The sequence below is a fragment of the Nelumbo lutea genome, chromosome 1 (genome assembly GCF_056320005.1).
Source record: "Nelumbo lutea isolate HS-2025 chromosome 1, American lotus-T2T, whole genome shotgun sequence".
Taxonomy (NCBI): domain Eukaryota; kingdom Viridiplantae; phylum Streptophyta; class Magnoliopsida; order Proteales; family Nelumbonaceae; genus Nelumbo; species Nelumbo lutea.
The window spans coordinates 157,862,415-157,883,248 of NC_142684.1; the positions used below are offsets into that span (position 1 = coordinate 157,862,415).

General features: G+C 36.5%; 2 protein-coding genes across 8 annotated transcripts in view; both read right to left on the reverse strand.

Annotated features, from left to right (window-relative positions):
• The window catches only part of TPR2 (Tetratricopeptide repeat (TPR)-like superfamily protein), a 31,380-nt gene extending 20,766 nt beyond the window's left edge, over positions 1-10,614 (reverse strand). For all 4 annotated transcript variants that reach the window (XR_016103250.1, XR_016103249.1, XM_088957646.1 and 1 more), the window contains exons 1-5: positions 10,144-10,614; positions 8,580-8,792; positions 8,271-8,462; positions 7,977-8,179; positions 7,795-7,873 (exon numbers count right to left, since the gene is read on the reverse strand). Coding sequence is in view for 2 of the 4 variants with exons in the window: in XM_088957646.1 (XP_088813772.1) it covers positions 7,795-7,873; positions 7,977-8,179; positions 8,271-8,462; positions 8,580-8,792; positions 10,144-10,248 (792 nt within the window). In the remaining 2 variants the exon portion in view is untranslated. The remainder of the gene's footprint in view (positions 1-7,794; positions 7,874-7,976; positions 8,180-8,270; positions 8,463-8,579; positions 8,793-10,143) is intronic.
• Positions 10,615-14,045: 3,431 nt separating this feature from the next.
• LOC148878638 (P-loop containing nucleoside triphosphate hydrolases superfamily protein) overlaps positions 14,046-20,834 on the reverse strand; it is a 47,435-nt gene continuing 40,646 nt past the window's right edge. For all 4 annotated transcript variants that reach the window (XM_088957694.1, XM_088957676.1, XM_088957665.1 and 1 more), the window contains 6 exons: positions 19,348-19,452; positions 17,080-17,220; positions 16,854-16,919; positions 15,101-15,259; positions 14,457-14,538; positions 14,046-14,359 (listed from right to left, as the gene is read on the reverse strand). In XM_088957694.1, the coding sequence (XP_088813820.1) occupies positions 14,304-14,359; positions 14,457-14,538; positions 15,101-15,259; positions 16,854-16,919; positions 17,080-17,220; positions 19,348-19,452 (609 nt within the window). In that variant the 3' untranslated portion in view covers positions 14,046-14,303. The remainder of the gene's footprint in view (positions 14,360-14,456; positions 14,539-15,100; positions 15,260-16,853; positions 16,920-17,079; positions 17,221-19,347; positions 19,453-20,834) is intronic.

Genomic DNA, 20,834 nt, shown 5'->3' on the forward strand with positions numbered 1-20,834 from the left:
AATTGGGGGAGACCATACCTCAATGAGATTTCGTCTTCTAAAAGAAGAAAGAGCTATCAACCCCCAATTTCTGAAGAAGTCATCCACTGAAAAATCTGAAAACAGTTTCAAGGTCTCCACTAGTGTGCTACTTTTACGGTAACAGCCTCAATAACTTTCCCCTTATTTCTTTCTCTATCCTCAAATATTCTAATGTTCCTCTCCTCCCAAACTGTCCACACTACTGCTGCCCTTACACACTTCCACAATATTTTACCTCTCTTCTTTGTGCCTCTCAGAAAAGATGGGCTAAGAGACTTTCCAAACAAATAGGAGGGATCCACCTGCAACCAAAAGAAGAGCAAAACGATTCCCAAATACAACAAACAAATGGGCAGGAGATTGATAGGTGGTAAGCAGTTTCACCATTCAACTAACACAAAATGCACTAGTTGGGACACAAGAACCACTTTGGTATCTTCTTTTGTAATAGGTCACATGTGTTGATCCATCCATAATATGGCTTCCCAACAAAAAGCACCAACTTTTGGGGGATAGGGGCACACCATACTTATTTCACAAGAAGGGGCAAGGATGAAGAGGTGGTCACAAGGGAAGAAAATAAGGATTAACAAGCAAGGTTCAAAATATCAATACAAGCCGATTCGCCGATTGGGGCATATCGACATGTATCTTTGCTTGCTTCTTTTTTTAGTTTTTTTCTTTTTTTCAAACTGGTTCAAAGGGGTCGGTTTAAGGCTCATCTACCCCTGAACCAGGTCACACCTCAAAACACCCCCCGTAGAGGCATAACAGGAGGCCACCAATACGGTACATATCGAATGATATGGCCCAATGCATATCAAAATTTTGAACCTTGTTTACAAGTAAACAACCCTGACAGATTAGGGGACCACACCCTATTATCACCCATTCTTTTTTTTATCAATAGCAGAAGATTCCATTGAAGAAAATTAAGGATACAATGGAAAGAAATAACCTCTCTCATCTCCCCCAACAAGAAGCAAACAGAACAGAAAAAGTTATATTTAAGCCCAAAACAAAGCACCCTTATTCAACCCCTATTTTGCTAACCCATCTGTAAAAGAGTTGGCACATCTCTTAACCCAATTCACTTTTACTTCCATATCTTTTGTTAGCCACTTAAATTTTTTATTTTCATTGCTGCAAGTTCACAAACCATTTTTATCTCCTTTCAAGCCCACCACCATCTTGGAGTCTCCTTCTATAATCAGCTTCCTCGTAAACTCCTTAGCTCTCTGTACACCTTCCAATACCGCCAAGATCTCAGCTCTAAGGGAATCACCTGCTTCAATTGGACCTAAGAACAAGGCAATTATTTTCCCTTCCTCATCCTTTGAAACAACCCCAGTACCCAAAGGCCCCGGGTTACCAATACTTCCATCAAAATTCATCTTGAAGAAGCCACTAGGTGGGAGGACCAAGCTGGAACTGATACCTCCTGACCTAGCGCTGAATAGGCAACTGCTTTCCACTTTCTTTATAGATCATCCATCACACATTGTTGAATAACTCCATAGATCTAAGCCAATATACTACCTTGATAAAAATCACCTCCTAGATTGCTTCCTTGCTTCTCTCCTTCCCTGTGAATATTCTTGAATTTCTTTCTTCCGAAATGGTCCAGATAACAGCAACCCTAATCACCCACAGAATCATCAAAACCAGGTTATCCAATATATTCAGCAGGCTTGATATTGATGCAATTTCAAACTCTCTAAAGTTTCTCAATAACCCCAAATTCCATCCCATCCCAGAAGGAATGTAGATGAAATCAGACACGTTTCTCTTTAAGGCTTGAGAGAGCATACAAAGAAGGGAACACATCTTTCAAGGGAAGCTCCTCAACCCACACATCTTCCCAAAATCTAATCCTATTACCAGAAGCCAAATCATATCTGATATGCTCAAAAAATTGAGCAAGGATACCATGCATTGCTTTCCAAGGCGTTTATTGTGAAGATATATCTTGATGTACACTATTAGAGTAGTCCTTGTTGTACAGTATCGTATTCTTATTATTTTATTTGTTCTTTTTATCTTTCAGCCCTATAAGGACATTCTTGTAACTGTACATATCTTTTATCTGTTTAATATAAAAGAGAGACTTTGGGGTGGGGGTCGACTATTCTGGACACCCCTAGATCTGTTTTCTTCTTGCTCTAAGTTCAATTCACATGGTATCAGAGCAAGTTGCTCTTTGATCCACCTTGTTTTCGTGATCTATTGAGAACCTACATCTCTGCCGAGTTGTCCTGGACTGTTTTGATCTCTCCAGGAACCCCTTTTCTGTTTTCTCTGCATCCAGAGAGAGATTTTATTGGATCTCTATCGTTTGACCTCCGTTTGTAGCAAAAATTGAAAGGTGTTGCCGCCTAGCCCTTCTCAACATATTCTGAAATTTTTACGGAGATCTGTGAAGTTTTGAGAGAGATTTGGACTCTTCTTCTTGGCTGCTGAGTCCAGACTTTTCTTTTCTGGACTGTGTTCAGCTTTTCTTTGTTTTGGATCTTGAACAATCTCCGGCGAATGTAAGGGGTTTCTATCTCAGTTTTTTGACTCTTGGATTGAATACAGCCTATTTCACTCGTCTTTGGATCAAGTTTTACTTCAGTTTAGTCTCTTTAAACTTCAGTCGAACCCTATTTTGTGTTATTTTCTTGCTGTAATGGCTTCAGACAAAGATGATAGTGATATCATTCCTTTAAAGATGAATGGACAGAACTATGGGATGTGGAAGTTCCACTTCGACTTTTATGTTGAGGGAAAGGGTTTAGAAGGATATCTGAATGGAACGGTCACCAAAGCAGCTGAGGCCGAGGCCAAAACTCTACAATAATGGAAGTTGGATAATGGTAAACTTGTTTCTTGGATTCTGAATTCTATTGACTATCATATATCTGTACCCATGAGGAGAATGAAAACAACATATGAGATGTACATGCATCTAGAAAAAGTTTATCAACAGTCCAACGTATCTTAACAATATCAGATAGAATAAGAAATATTCTCTTACAGCCAAGGAGATAGAAGGATACAGGAGTATTATTCTGGTTTTCTTGATTTATGAGCTGAATATGAGATTGTTCACATTGAACCCTCGGATCTAATGGAGTGTGTGAAATATCTTCAAAAGCACTTTGAGAAGAGAATGGTGACTCAGTTCTTGATAAGAGTTAGACTTGAATATGAGATAATCAAGTCCGACATTCTGAGTAGGGGAACACTTTCAGATATAGATTCTGTTTTAGGGGAACTTCTGAGGGAAGAGACTAGACTTCTCACTGCAATTGGGTTTGATGGGAAGATGGCTGAAGTTGGGGCTGAAACGGCCTTTGTTGCTCATGGGGGTAAGAAACCAACCTCCAAGGACTTCTCCAAAACCCCATGCTATGAGTGTAAGGGTTTTGGACATATTGCATCTCACTGTAAGAAGAAGAATGTGTGTAGCTATTGCAAGCAACATGGTCACATTATTCTAGACTATCCAGTCCGACCAGCTAAGGGCTCTCAGAAAAAAACTCAACCTCAGGTCTATCAAGCAACAGATGGACCAGCAACAAACAATGTATCTACCAAGGGTGAGTCTTCAGTGAAAGGTGATTCAACAGGTATCATGAATGAAGAAAGGGTTTGGCAACTGGTATCTTCTGCTACTTTCTCCGCTTTCTCTACTATTGGCTTGTTTGGTAAGTTCTCTGCATATTGTTCTTCACCTTCACATGCTTGGATTATAGATTCAGGTGCCACCAACCATAATGACAAGAGCCTACCTCAACCACCCAATCCCTTCCACTAAAACTCACCATAAACATATTATTACTGCTAATGGTGAAAAGTTAGACATCATTGGTAGTAATGATCTGTCCCTCCAATTGTCACCAACCAAAACCCTCTTACTACCCTCTTAGTACCCAACCTTACTACTAATCTGATTTCTGTTGGCCAACTTGTTGATGAAGGAAATGTTCTCACCTTTTCTCATGATGGTTGCTTGATACAGGACCGGTACACTGAGAAGGTGAAAGGAGGTGTAGGCTGGGCTATTTGTTTGCACTGGAGTTCAAGAAATCTCAATCGGGGGCATCCTCAACTTTACTTAGTTCTTCTTTGTCTGATTCTCTATTGTGTTATAGAAATAATGTTTGGGATTTATGGCATAAAAGATTGGGTCATCCATATTCCCAAAAATTAAAATTTTTGTTTGACTCTAGATTTGATTAAGAATAAAATTCCCCCTATTGATACTTTTGATGCTTCTTGCACTACATGTTGTTTGAGAAAAAGTCATGTTTTGCCATTTCTTCATACATCTGAACATGCCACTAAACCTTTTTGAGATAGTACATAGTGATGTTTGGTCTGCTTTTATTAATTCACGATTGGGGTACAAATATTTTGTATTATTTATTGATGATTGTACCAGATATACTTGGATTTATTTTCTGCGACACAAATCAGAAGTCTTTGGTGCATTTAAATTGTTTCATACTATAGTGCAAAATCAATTCAAGTGCAATGTGACTACCCTCCGCTCAGATTCAGGGAGAGAATATAGAGATGGAGACTTCCTGGCATACTTGAGGAGTTATGGAATTTAGTCTCAACGCAACTGCCTAGACACTCGACAACAAAATGGTGTAGCTGAACAGAAGAACGAACATATTCTCAGTCTTGTGCGGACATTACTACAGGAATCTCGTACTCCAACTTCGTTTTGGGTAGAAGCAGCCAATACAACTTTGTATTTGATCAATTTTCTTCCATCCTCTATTCTAGGCAACACTTCTCCCTTCCAAAAACTTTTTGGTTATCCCCCAGATTTCTCTAACCTTCATGTTTTTGGTTGTCTTTGTTTTGTTCATCTTCCTGTTCGTGAACAATCTAAATTAACTGTTCAGTCTGCTATGTGTGCCTTTGTGGGATATAGTCCTGACCACAAAAGATTTTTGTGTTATGATCCTGCTATTCGTCGTATTCGGATTTCTCGGAATGTTGTGTTACTTAAACACATCTCATTCTTTGTTGAGGTTGCTAGATTGTTTGCTACTTCCATTTCTGTTTTGCAGGACTTTGATTCAAATGACACTACTACTTCCTCAACCGAGAGAGATCTTCTTGTCTTCACCCGCAAGCGGCTACGTGTCCCAACTCCTGCACCTACAACTCCCCTACCACCCGGTCCAGAGCATTCATCTCAGATATCCTCTGTAAGTGGTACCTTAACCCAAGATCCTCCTATTTCAGATAATAGTTCGGTTATTCCACTTCGTCGTTCTACCCGTATCTCTCGACCTCCTAACCGCTATGGTTTTTCCTCAAACCATAGTTCCTTTTCTGCTATACTTTCTTCGACAGATATCCCTAGATCTTATCAACAAGCCATTAAAAGTTATCAGTGGAAAGAAGCTATGGATGCCAAAATTCAAGCCTTCCATGAGAATGATACTTGGGATCTTGTGCCATCTCCTCTAGATGCTTCTATTGTTGGAAGCCATTGGGTCTATACGATCAAACTGAAATCAGATGATTCTCTTGATCAATACACAGCTCAGTTAGTTGCCCAAGGATACAATCAAGAATATGAGATTGATAATGAAGAAACATTTGCCCCGGTTGCTAAGATCACCACAGTTCGGACTCTTATGGCCATACCTGCTGTTTATTCGTGGACTATTTACCAATTAGATGTGAATAATGCTTTCCTTCATGGTGAACTAAAGGAGACAATCTACATGAAACCTCCTCCTGGACATTGCAGTGATCATTCACGTGTCTGTCACTTGAAGAAGTCTTTATATGGCCTGAAGAAAGCACCCAGGGCTTGGTTTGAGTGCTTCGGGGATATTATTGTTGCAATTGGGTATAATCAGAGTTCCTCTGACTACTCCCTCTTTGTTAAGAGAAGACCCCAGGGTATTACTATTCTTCTATTGTATGCTGATGACATGCTTCTAATGGGGGATGATCATGACGGCATTTGTTCACATGAAGGACCTGGGTCCTCTCACTTACTTCTTGGGTTTGGAGGTTCATCGTAGCAGTCGAGGGTATTTTATTTGTCAACAAAAATGTGCCTCTGATCTCGTCAAACTAACTAGAATCACTGATGAGAAACATGTTGATACCCCCCTGGAGCTGAACATCAAGCTATCTAAATCCGAAGGCCTCATCCTTCCTGATACCCCCCTCGTCAGTCAATTTGTCTCTACCTCGAGACAACCTCATATGACTGTTGTTCACCGCATTATCCGTTATGTTAGAGACTGTTTTTCTCTCCTCATCATCCATACACTTGAGGGTTTACGCGGATGTTGATTGGGCTGGTTGCCTTGACACTCGTCAATCCACTACTAGTTGGTGTGTCTTCATAGGTGACTCTCTCATCTCCTGGAAGTGCAAGAGACAACAAATTGTCTCTAAGTCTTCCACTGAAGCCGAGTATAGAGCTATGTCTTCTGCATGTAGCGAGATTGTTTGGCTAAAGTCACTTTTCATGGATCTTGGTATTTCTCTTCCTACTCCTATCCCTCTGTAATGCTAACAACACTAGCGCTATCAAGATCGCATCTAATCCAATCTTCCATGAGAGGACTAAACATATCAAGGTGGATTGTCACTCTATTAGAGACCCCCTTGTTGCGGGCTCTATATCTCTTTCTCATGTAGCCTTTCACATGCAAATTGCCAACATCTTCACCAAGGCCATAACTAAAAGCCGACATCTCATTCTTGTGGGCAAATTGATGTTGATATCTATGCATCAGTTTGAGGGGGAGTGTGAAGATATATCTTGATGTACATTATTAGAGTAGTCATTGTTGTACAGTATCGTATTCTTATTATTTTATTTGTTCTTTTTATCTTTCAGCCCTGTAAGGGAATTCTTGTAACTGTACATATCTTTTATCTCTTTAATATAAAAGAGACTCTTCAGGGTGGGGGTCGACTATTCTGGACACCCCTAGATTTGTTTTCTTCTTGCTCTGGATTCAGTTCACATTTATAATTTGATTAGTAGCATCCCAACAAAAATCTTTACTTTAGGTGGAATTGGGCTAGACCATAACTCTCTAGTAGGAAAAGCTGGGCTTTCAATTAGAGTAACAAGTGATTTAAAGAAGGATGCACATGTGAAAATGCCTTTAGCCAAAGGGGTCAATACCCTCTCATTAGAATCCAAGGAAACAAGGATAAGGTCCTGGAGCAAATTCAGCAAGGGAATCAGCTTGTTGGTTTCATTGTCTCTGAGATTTGAAATATTGTAGATTCTTGGGAACAATTGGCATAGTGAAGAATTTTCTCGCCAAATGTCCTCCCAAAATTTCACCCCCCCCCCTTTTTGATGCAATTCTTTTCCAAGAAGCTTGTTGACAATTCAGGCTTCAGTTTCTACTAAGCTAATATTTTGACAAACCCCTCTATTACCACCTCCCAGAAAGTCACATCCCTGGGATTACCCCTAGATTTTTTACTACTATAATCCTGGGTTTAAGTGATTTGAAATTGAAACCTTTTTGGCATTCAGCATTCTGTTTATATTCCTCGGATACCTCTACATGTCTATGTACATCTCGGGCCATAAGGAAAATGGTAGCCTGCATTCAAATTTCTAACCTACATAACTGAAGAATTTTTCCTTGCAATGGAGATCAATCAAACATATCCAGAATATTCACAAACAAAAATCCTCCACTGAACAAATAAATTCTAAGTCCTCTAATTTATTCACGGAAAACCAAATGAGCCAAATTCAATCATTCAAGGGCGTACCTCATAGTACAGTTCAACTGCTTCACGAGTGTAAACATGTTCTCTATCCCATGGTAATGGTGGACAAGTTTCTGAAAACATGTTTGAAGCTAAGGACATCAAGAAGGTTTCCAAGTGTATTAACTACATAATTTCATGTAAACATAGGCTTTAATATAAAAAGGAAAGACTACAAAGTGGATATCATGTCTAAGTGTGCTGAGAACACATCAGTTTCACAGAAGTCCTCAATAAAGTCACTGGACATAACCTCTGCATAGAGAAGAAGAACGGGCCAGTGGAGAATATTATTTCTATCTAAAATAGGCTTTTTTATTCCAGTGAGTTCTTGATACATTGGTTTCCCAAGCTTCACCCCTCTATTCTCAATTGCAGAAGCAATATCCTGCACAAATTTACCAGAAGCTTAGCAGAAGCAGGACTCAAATCATGAAGATCCTAAAAAGAGTTGCATCCATACACTGCAAATATCTGACCTTAGCTGCAGCCACAGCCTCCTTAATTGGAGCCTCATGCAGTTCATGTTCTGATTTACGTAAATCAATTTGCTTTGCCAACTTCTTTAGTTCATCATTACTTGGGGACTGCTCAAGTCCAGCTCGGCAGAACAATGCTGCTTCAGTCAACAGATCTAAAGTCAAAGCAGCTTTGGTTGCTCGGTAAAGTGCCTAGTCAACAAGCCACTTTCTTCAAACTTCTACATCCATAGTTCCATGTTGAAGCAGAATGATCCAGAAAGTTCTAGAATAGAACAATAATCCTGTATAAGAAAATGAACTTACAACCTTGACATTTGTAGGACATAGCCTTACTGCTTCTTCAGCATCCTCAAGAGCACGCCTATAGTTTCCGAGAAGTAGATTCACATGAGCACGGTTTGCATAAATGATTGAATTCTCAGAATCACTCAAGGCCTTCTGATTTAGTGCCCTAGTGTAGCAATCAATAGCATCTGAGTAATGCTTTTTACCCATCTTGACATACTCATTACCTTTTTCCTGCATCAACAGTAGCATAAAAGGAATATGAAGGCAGATATACATTAAGGGACAGGAATTTTTGAATCAAACAGCAACATGAATATTTCTAGAATAAATAAACCAACACAAAAAACCAATCAAAAAATGCAAAACTGAGTAATTCACTAATAAAAACCATTCTAATTGATGCAGGCATGAGAAAGAGAAAGTAATAACAGCCTATCTCTAGAAGTAGGTTTGTAATTTTTTTTCGTTTTCTTTTTCATCTTGGTCAACTTTGATTTCTTTTAGGTTTCTTTTTTATCCATTACTGTTGTAGTGATGTCTTCAAAGGAATCAGAATATTTTAAATAGTATTATTAGAGGTATTATAATTGAAAGAAGTTCAAGTTGCAGGTTTGCAACTTTTCTTTCAGCTTAAGTTATGGCTGTTTCAGGGGTCAAAGCTTGCCATTTTGGCTTTTTTTGTCATTAAATAGGTTATTCAGTTACCAAGATATTGTGAATCTGATGTGTGAAAGTTATGGCCAGTTAGAGGTGGGGATTTGGGAAGGATCCTTTGCTTTGTATGACATGGTTCCTTGTCGCCAATATTTGGATGTTTTATCTATTTTCCTTTCTTAATGAAACAACATTTGCATACTTGTTTCCAATGAAACACCAACTACCCGTGGAATCAAACAACCATGTGCCTTTTTTTTCCAAGAAAAGTTCACCCGCATGGCCTGTTTCGTATAGTCAAGCAAACCCTCTATAACTGTGCAGTGAAGCATCCTAAACTCGTCACTCCAAAGAACCTAGCATGGAAATTTTCTATGGCGAATTACCTACAATTTCCAGAAAAGTTCGCAACATGACAAGGTCCGTATGCTTGTTTTCGTCCATACCAGTTGGACATTTTAGTCAAGATGACTAGAAAAAATCATATTAAACTTAAATAGCATATCCATCTTCACCCTTCCAATACTATTCTTCAGTCTTCACAACTTCACAACTTCACAGAAGGTGCTAATAAAATAAAAAAAAATAAAAAAAAAAAAAGCAGCACTGACTGAAAACCGAATTTATTTTCTCTGAACACTATCATATTGTAATTGTAGTCCAATCCAAAAAGAATTCCTGACACAATTTGGCTTCGAATCACCGAAGAAATCTACTTTTGTATCGGGCCCATAAAGATTAAAAAAAAAAGAAGAAGAACCCTAGTCAATGAACAGTTTTACCACAAGGAAACAGGAAACTCGGGCAATAGAACTTGCGTCTCAAATATGTGAAGAAAATCATGAAACCAAGGAAAAGAAACAAGTATACATACATACTAAAAAGAGAAAAAAAAAAAAAAAGGAAAAGAGGAGAGAAGAGAGAAGACCTTAAGCTCGAGAGCCACTGATTCTTTAATGGCGATTATACCATCGATATCTGCTCTTTCGCTTTCCGTCGTCGGTTCCGAACCTGCTTCCATCCATAGAGCCATTTTCGATAAGGTTGTTGCTAGTGCCAATCCAACTCCACCAGTCCAGTGTTCACGACACGACTGCTTCAGTCTTTTTAATACTTCTGTTTGTCCAAGACAGCGCCTGCTCCAATTTCGGCTTTCGCCTGGCACGAGTCGCCGAGTCGGGTTGAATTCCTAGATTGGTGTTTAGTATCGTAGTTGTTTCCAGTGAGGTGTTTTGCGGAGGAAACGGCAGTGCAATCCTCACTAAAAGTAGGAAACAGCCGCAAAACGGCTTTCTTGTTATTTGGCACTGTTGCCGTTATGTAGGAAAATATGCAACGTTTTCACCTGTATTAGAAACAACCACAAAACGGCTGTTATGTTGGAAACGTTTTCTTGAGGGGGTTAGTGTATGTCATCATGTACAATGTTATAACATATGCAACACTCGCTTAGCTTTATATCCAATGGGCATTATTTACTTATTTGGAGATTCAACGGTTAAAATCTTAAACCATATATCCAACGGTCTGGATCAAGGTTCAAATATCGATAGTCTAATATGCCGGTAGGAGCGTATCAATCTGTATCATGAGTCATTCTTTTTTTTTTCTTCAACCCGGTTCAAAGGGGTCTGTTTAAGGCCTCTCTACCCCCTAAACCGGGTAAAACTCTTTATACCGGTTTGATATGTATCCAAATTTTAAACCTTAGCTTGAATTGTTTAATTGTCATAATAAAAGGCCATCCATACATTATGATGAAATGTAATTATGGCAAAGTTTATTCCATGTGAATTAATCCTGAACACACATTATGAAAAAAAAAATCTTCTTTGGAAATGTGAAAGATTTGTGGTGATAGACAGCAGAAACATCACAAAAATTAGGATGATAATAATTTAAACAAAAAAAAAAACTTAACCTTACAGCATTTAAAAAAAAACCATACGAACAATTATAGTGAATAATGGTCATTTAGGGTTGGAAACGGATATTCGGATACATGTAGATCAAAATTCGGTTGTTTTGTTTGTATTTTGAAGTCGAATAGAATCTGATTTATATCATATTCGAATCATTTTTGGATCAGAACCAGATATTAATATAATTAATAAATCAAACTTAAAAAATGATTAATAAAATTGACTAATTTGACCATAAAAAATATTTTTTCTTGATATATTGATATATTTAGGGTATATTATATTTATAATATTATCATATTATAATGTCGAAATGTTTCAATTTGCAAGGGTACATGCAATGTGCGATGCTAAGGATGGCAACAAAGCAGGTTCAAGGAGGGTTTTGTAATTTGTGGACCCTATCCACTTCCTTAACCCTTCAAACCCATGCCTGCCCCAAAACTTGTAGTGTGTTGGATTTTGAGAATTCAAATCCACTTGACCTTACCCTCTTTGCATTCAAGGGTAGAGTGGATTGGGTTTAGAACTAGTATCTAATTTTTTATTATTTCTTGTTATATATAAGCAATAAACAAGTAAAATAACACAACACACAACAAAAATTCCAATTATTTGATTAATACATGTAAAAAACATAAACTATCAATTATCATTCACATAAAATTCAAAATATTATTAAATTCAACACTCAATACATAAAGTTTATATGCTTTCCACTTAATACCATATCATACTTGTACGCGTACGGAGAATCCCAAAATCCATCCTTCAAAAAAAAAACAGTCCCTCAAGGCAAATAGGGGCAAGTAACCACTAGGTAGGGTAGAAATTGCGATTTCTATGCAATGCACATGTACCAGTATAATTATCAATCTGGCTCAAACTTAATTTTGTACATTTAATTTTAAGGTTGGACTCGGGTCTATCCAGACCTTGATACGATCCATTAACAAAACCATTCCAATATCAAGGACGAACTCCCACTTAATTTATTGTATATCAAAAGGCAAACTAATAACTAAGATGGTATTTGTTCTATTTTTGTTTATTTGAAAATGGTGTTCAGCACCATGTAAGCGTTCCCCCCAGTGGAATTTGAAATGTTGTTTAATTAAACTAATAAACATTTTTCTCAGGTTGTATGAAAGTTTCTCCCAACCCTTGGGCATAAAAAAATGTTTTTAACCACTTTTCTTGTTTTTCAATAAAGATGTCATACGAAACATTTATTTAATAAACAATAATGGAACTAAATAACCACTCAATGGTCCTCCTTATGTATGTTTCTCTAGAGAGTTCTTTCATGCTTAAGTCATGCATCGATATTCTAAGGTGGTGTTTGGAAGGGCTTAACCTGATAGCTTGGAAATTATCCACAAGCAGTGCTTTACTTTCAGACAAATTTGGGGTTTAGAAGCATTTGGGATATATTCATATGTTAATCATTTTGAAGCTCTAACAAATAATTGGGAGGTTAATTTAGGCATTTAAAAATGTTCAATATGCTAATAGTCATTTAAAACATAAATTTGAGGGCATTGACGATAGTTAAAAGGAAATCTTAAAGCTTAAATATATTCCCCACTTTAAATGAAAAAAGGGTGAAAACTAGAAACCAATAAAAAAACTGCTTCTGCTTATCTACCAGAATGGTTTAAAATTATCCCTAAGGAGAAACTAGATGTGATGTGCCAAACGGTTCTTAAATTCAAAAAGCTCAAAAAAGCTTGTTGGAGAAGTTCCCCCAAGCGTGTATCTCTTTATTTAGATTTGTGGTCATCCAATAGTTTAGAAGAAACAAAACCAACTTCAGTTAATGATCTATTAAACTAAAAAAAAATATAAGTTCATTAGTAAAAAATAAGAAAAAACTATAAGATGATTTTTACTGAAAGGAAAGAACCATAAGATGGATCACCCTGTCTAGTTGAAGTCTTAAAACATTGATATATTGTAAATGATTTTTATTGAAGGAAAGAACTATAGGATGGATCTATCAATGATCTATTAAACTCATTTGATCTAGCAAGTATTTATGTCAAAATATAAAATAATTTTTTTCTACTTTTTTAGAAAAATCCAAAAATTAGAAAAGAATTTGTTTTATCTACGTTTTAAGTGATTTTCATGATAAGGAAGAACTATAAGTTGGATTTTATCAATAGCCTATCACAAACAATTTATTATGTCCTAGTCCTACAATGATTTTTTTAGTAGGTTGAAGTTCAAACATTGGTTGATATATTACTAGTAAAGTTAATATATGGCATCTAAATGTTAGAGTCAAATATTGTTGGTTGTAATGTATCTCTTTATATAAACCAATGAAGTGTGCATTTTATATGTTTATACTTTATTAATAGTTATTTCAATCTTAGATTATTGGTGTATAGTTTTCAACACAAACTCTTGATGTGCTAAAACTCCTTCAAGACTCAAGAGCATCGATACTTCGAAACGTGGTGTCATTGGCACATTTACTAACATTTTTAACCTTGAAAATTCCTATTATATAGGCTAATGAAAAAGTAGAGGAAATTCACTTCTCAAGCAACCCTTTTCAAGACTAATATCTGGCAAGGCAATGTAGTGATTCAACGTGTTTGTATTGGAGAACTATGCTCAAACATGTTTGTTTGTGGCCCTTGATTCCTATTCAATCATGACCCAAATTTCAAAGCTGGGGTTTAAAATAAATGCTTTTACCCAAACCTGATTTGATCAAAGCCTTCGCATGATTCCAATCTCATACTATTGTATAATATAGTAACAAATATTAGGTTCTCCAATTTTCTTCCATGTTTTTCCACAAATTTTCCCCTTAGAGGTTGAGTGATGGCTGCGAACATAGACCGTTCAACCAGCCTCTGCTGCGATTTCCAGTCTGAATTTCAGAATACTGATCTTTGATATAATTTTTTCTATCAAATAATTTATAGAAATTATAGATACTCTGCAATTATCCGTTGTTAAAATCAACCGGCAATTTCAAATATTGATACAACAATAAAATACAAAGAGCATCCTTCAAATTAGATAGCTTGAATCACATTGTTCCATTTCTACACCTACAGGAGTAGTGAGAACCTCTCAATGAATAAACCAAATGTTATAGGGATGCTGCTATTGTTTTCCAAGATTCATGTCAATGCACTGAGAATTCCTATCCGCTGCCATTTTTCAATCTTTTTCTTTCCTTTCTTCGTTGGTCACGCAAGCCTAGAAAAAGAGAAAACTCAGTCCTGGAAATAGATTTAAAAAAGAAAACAGAATTGTAAATCAAAACAGAGAAAAACAAAACGGGAAATGGGCATACGCTTTTTTTCTTCTTTCCTCTTTCTTCTTATATTCTCTATATTTCTTCGCTTTTCTGCCAATTCTTTCAAGTCCATGCGCATCTGACAATATATATGAAAAATATATTTAAAAAATGGTAATGTATATGAAAAGGCCTAATTGACATGAAAACCATTTTATATTTACAGTTGAGACTTGAGACATCACAACCAGGGCCATTAGCCCATTGCTTGGTTTAATGGTAAAATTTCAGGCTGACAAGAGTGGAGAACATGGGTTTGAGTCTGAGAACATCACTTTGTGCAAAAATGCCGAAGGTTGGATATTTATCCAGTCCACCCCTCCCAATACCCCAGATAGCTGGGACTAACATTGAGTAATGACCTTTTTTAGTTAAGACATCATAACCCTTGGTATTTAACTTCTGGAACCATCTAACTAAAATAAAATTATAATAACTCTGTAAGTCAGCACAAAAGCTTCATGAGTTCCTAGTTTTAGGAAATTAGTGCCTGGCATCTGATCCATAATGTAATAACTATTTGTCATTTTGTCCTAAGAGGATTTATCCTATGCAGTTCAAACCAAATTATGGACATTTTTTCTTGAAAGAATCAGCTGAAAGGAATAAGATGCTAGGTGGTTGTGAATCTCAAGCCATACCTCAGGGCCAGCACGCCTAAGTGCTTGGAGCGGCTCCATGCATTCCTGACCAATAACCACAAATTTACTTCGTTTGCTTTCATTGTGGCTTCTATTCTCAACTAGTTTCTTCCTAGCTAATTCTTCAAATTGGTGTTGAAGGAGGGGGGAAACACCGGCCTAGGACAAATCCAACAAAAATTAGTTCAAAGTAATAACATCATATGAAACACATTAAGGATTCATGTGCACCACTGAAAAGATGATGGTAGATAAAGAAGACTATATTGGTATTACTTGTATCAGTTAAAGCGAGGATAGTAAAGACTGACCCAACTTGCTCAAACTGGAACCCAACTCATGTTGGGCTACACCACAATTTAGTTGGGTATCACAATCTTATGTAATGTAATAATGCATATGCATAATGTTGTGTATGAAAAACTCTGAAAAAATGGGGCATATGTGGCATTTGAACCTTCACCTTTCATTTGATACAAGACCACTGTTACCAGGAAAAACAATACTTGGAAGGGGAAAAAAGAAAAGAGAAATATTCTTGCATAGACCATACCATTTTACTCTGAGCTAACCGGCATGTGATAATCCGGCCAACAATTTGCAAGGAAGAAAAGATTTTTCCATTAGTCCAACAACAATACCAGAAAGGCATGATACCTAAAAGCTTCTAACCAATCAACTGGTATCATAAAAGTGGCAACCAGTCAGCTGGCATTCATCAAAATTCACTGGGGGGGGGGGTTCTGATTGGTCAATGGTATCATAACCCTTCTGGCATCATAGAAATTGCCCATTCACATTCCTGGTATGCCGTATTCATAATTTATTCATCAACAAATAAAATATGCCTTTTAACAACAAAAAAACAATGCAAATATTACTTCTCAAAAGGATGCTAATTGCTAAGGCACTTGTAATTTATATTTATACAGTGCTTGAATCTTCAGCAATGAGGAGTTCTGTAACCTCACTTTGGGAGAATCCTGCTGCTGGTTTCATCAAGACGAATTTTGATGGGTGCAGCCTGGGTAAATCCGGGCCAATCTGGAATTGGGGGTGTTTTTAGGGATGATGAGGGACATATTTTAGCATTATTTACTGGACATGGAGGGGTTGGAGATTCAACTAGAGCAGAACTATGGGCTGTGTTGGAGTAAGAAGGGCCAAGTCTATGAACTACAGGCATCTAATTATTGAAGGTGACTGGAGTGGTAACAGGATGGATGATATGGAATCAAGAGATATTTTGAATACAGGCATGTACAAGGGAGGTGAGAGATATTCTGAATGTTTTAATAGCTACAGTTGTTTGGGTTCCAAGGTCTGCCAATGCTTTGGCAGATACTCTAGCAAAATATGGGGCAATGAGGAATTGGACATATGAGTGTTTGATTGACCAACCAAGAGGATCTTGTGATGGATGCTGGATTGCATTGCTGAAATGGAATCGGTACTCTAACTAGTTCAGATAAAAATTTTCCCATTGTAAAAAAAGTTCACAAAACAATATTGCTTCAAAGTTGAACTCTGTGCCTTGCATCCTGGGATAAAAAAGAAGTAGCAGAAAATGAAAATTGACTTAGAAATGCAAAAAACACTCTTACAATTAAAAACTTAGAAGCATTAGAATATGAAATGCAAAATGTATAATGCAAAAGAAAGTACAAGAAAATAAGTTCTAGAGTATAAATTCTTACAGAAGAAAGGTTATAATGTAAACAGAAAAAAAAAGAACAAAATTACAAATGAATACCCCTGCCAAAAAGCGATGTGAGAAGGTTTTTGGTTGCAAAGGGCGTGAAAGCAGAACATTCAGTTCCTGCAATTTAAAATAAATGGAATTATTTTAAAAGTTAAAAAGTTCATTTAGAAAAAAATAGGCATGTCAATGAAGTAATAAAAATCAGATTAATTATACATTAAAATTCCAATCGAGGCGTATGATGTAATCAACAAAGAAATCAACCATTAGAGCACACCTGCTGCAATTGCTTTAAATGAATGGAGCTGATTTTCTTTTTCTTATGACTGCTAACTCTTTCTTCCTCACTCTCATTGTCCTCTATAACCAATTCCACCGACTCTGCATTCCGTTCCAACCAACTTTTTTTTGCCCTTTCCTGGAAAAATCTCAGAATTTGAAAAGAAAAAAATGTTCAACATGGAAACAAAATAAAACAAAATTCATGGCATATAATGACAAAATAAACTAAGAAATCCTAGCTCTATGAAAACATAATCAGTGCTCAGTCTGTCAGTCAGCATCATGTTCACTACCAGTTATATGAACGCTGTTCTGACTTCAATGCAACCAAGAAGATGAACTAGGCATATACGCACAATCAGTAAAATATCTAGATCCAACAATTATGCAAATCAAGACAAGTCATCTCCTCACTAGGAACTTGAAAACCATATAACCTATCAAAACACAACAGACAGACAGATGGAAGAGTCTGCTAATTGGATTATTTAGTGAAAGAACATATAATGGAGTCTAAAGAGACACATGTTTGTCTTGCAGCCCTCCACTGATGGGAAAAAGTTTCAGCTTAAAAACCTGAAGCCATGCTTACAAAAAGATGATCAGAAAGTCTCAAAGAGTTGAGAAAAAGGTGTCAATTAACTGGTTCTATAGACCTGCATGATTCACCGTTGAATAGCAAAAAGAAGTTGAAGTCAATCCTTAGTCATGGTCTTTGGCTTGTCATTGATTAGAGATGTCCAAGAGTGATAGAGTCGAGGGAGAGGTGGTAAAGGTAAGAAACAAATAGTGAAGATGAGAGGTACAGTTATCAAGGCATTGTCTAGGCAACCCCGTGCTCTTGGTCAGGTGGACACCCTATTATAATATCATTAGTATGACTATATCTTATTAGCCATAAAGCTTTATTATTGAAAAATAAAAGAACCAAGGGTTTTGAGAAGAGAAAAAAGGATAAAGAGGTCTCCGTTTTTCTTCTCTCTCTCTCTCACATGAAGTAAAACAGCAGCTCTACTGCTTTCTCTCTTTTCTCTTTTACTTAATCTCTATCTTAAGCTTTTATTATAAAATTGGACCATTCTTTAGTTGCTAATTTGATATGAAATTGCACAATTAAAGACTTTTTATATCAGTGTTATTCTTGAAGGCATTAAAATTAAGTGTTTGTCATTTCAGCAATGCAGAGAAACTTAGTGTTTGTCATGTTTTGAGAAGAAATTTAAGGTTCTTAATAAAGAGAAATACTATTTTTTCAATTAATATGCATGCTGAATGAGTTACAAATCTAACAATTTGAGTTTGACATATGCAACAATTTAAAAGAAAAACATCCCATGACTTTATTTCTAAAAAACACTTGGTATAAAATTTCTCAACAACTAGTACTGTTCTCAAAACATCAGACCAGCAATATGCAAGTAAATATTCAGGATATCATCATCAATTGGATTTAGAGTCACAGACCATAGTCTGGACAGCCTAATTATGTTGAACAATGAACAATTGCAAATTTCCCTTATAAAGAGACAAATTAGGAAGTGCTAACTTTGTTTAACTTGTACTTAGGGGTGTTCACATTAAATGTCAAACCGACCAAACCGGCCCCACCCAACCGAACCAAACCGAACCGATCCTGTATGTTTAAGTAATTACTAATTAGTCCCTACCCTATACGTTAAATGTTGATATATTTTATTTGTGTTTTGTTTGAACTTTGAAAAAAAAATAGTTATTTATGATAAAAACTAAAAACACAAAACCAATACATATATAATACAATAGTATAATGTTTAATTCAGTTTTGTATAAATTTAAATATATATTGACAAAAAAATCAGTTCTACATAAAAAACTAATCGATTTAAATATATATTTTGGTCTTGCATAAAAACTAAAAAGAAATAAACTTAAATATAAATAGATATTTCAGTTTAAGATATATATAAAAACCGACTAAACCGACCCTTCATGTTTGGGTCGGTTTTGCTTCAGGGTTGGCCAGTTTCGGTTAAGTCAAAAAGTAAACCGACTAGGTCGGAGTGGTTGAAGAAAATGACTCAAACCAACTCAAACCAACCCAACCCGACCCGTGAACACCCCTACTTGTACTCACCAAAAAGCTTTATTATAACTTGTATCCATTCAACCCATTTTTCTGTAACTAAAATTAGCAATATCATTTGAATAACTGCATCAGAGACTAAAACTATAAACATTCAGTAATACATCTACAAATATCTTCAGCCAAGAAAGGTCAGTTTACCTGGGAGTCCTTCCGCAAAATCTTGTCTATCTGTCGTGCAAGAGATAATTGCTTTGTAACTTCTGGCATGTACATATTATCTACTGGAAACCGCTGGAGTATTTCCTGCATAAACAGTGGATAATTGTTTTGCGTTCAAGTTTAATCACTGTGAAAGTGTTAAGTGTTATTTAACATACATAACAAAATAGATAGGAAGATCCACTTGTAATATATATATATATATATATATATATATATATATATATATATATATATATATCCTTTTTTTCTGTTTTTTACTAGCAATGGAAGAATATATTAGAATTTAGAAGCAAAAAATGCCAGAAGAAAGTACAGTCTATAGACACCCTTTCAAATGAAAAAGCCACCAAGAGGCAAGAAAAAACTAAAACAAGACAACAAAACAAAATACTACAAGCTATCCCAGAAGAGATGTCCCTGATGCAAGTCTCTCCTCCCAATCCACACCTCCAGTGAGACTATATATCATCAAATCAGCAGAATCTTGGAATCCATCTCAATTAGGGCTGCAAGTCCGGTTGCCCAACTTTAAGAATTTCAACTACATCAGGCTCGGGTAAGGGTTGGGGCCCATTGAAAATTTGACAAATTCCCAACCCAATCCGACCCAAGTTGCACACATAATCTCAATAAAGTGTCCACCTGGAAGTTCAGGACCTGAGATTAGCTAATGCATCAGTTTCTATAGAGTTTTCATAGGAGATTCAAAATATATGATCTGCTGACTGAAAGGAGAAATGGCAGGACATCTATGATACCCAGATGTTCATGCCTAGCATCCCTGTGCCAGATAAAATACTTGTTGGATACTGCGTGTTTACTTCTAGATGTACTTCATAGCATTAGCACTTCCAAAATATGTAAAATGGTACATTTTACCGAATTATAAACTATAAAATATATGCATGTGTTAGAAATTTAATTAAATTTGGCAAGACAGTCTTGAGAAATGACATTTAGCTTCAAAAACTATATAAACCCATGCTGTAGTCATATACATGGGATATCGGTACCTATATCCATATTCAGGATTTTAGGAAATAGAGAATTGTATCCCCGTTTCCCATATCCATTTGTGCCCTTAACCTGTATCTGTGCATCATAACAGAGTATTGAAATTTCAGACAATTAGGGAAGCAAGACACCTAATTCACATATTGGAAGCAGAAGTTTTCTGGATACCAGGGTCAGATAACTCTTTTGCTAATTCCATAGCTTGTGAGGGAGTTAGTAGACAGGTTCTGATCTGGGGTGAATACCCACTGGGAGAAACATTAGTATTTCCTGTATAAGGTGCTCTATCAGGGTCAGGGGCAATGGGGGAGCAGCATTGGACAAGCTCATCAGGGGTCATCGAAACAAAAAACAAGTGTCCACTGGAAGCCAATGTAGTCTCCCAAATTTGATAACACATAAACCAGGGGTCATCGAAACCATCATGGATCCACCCAGTAACAGTCTGG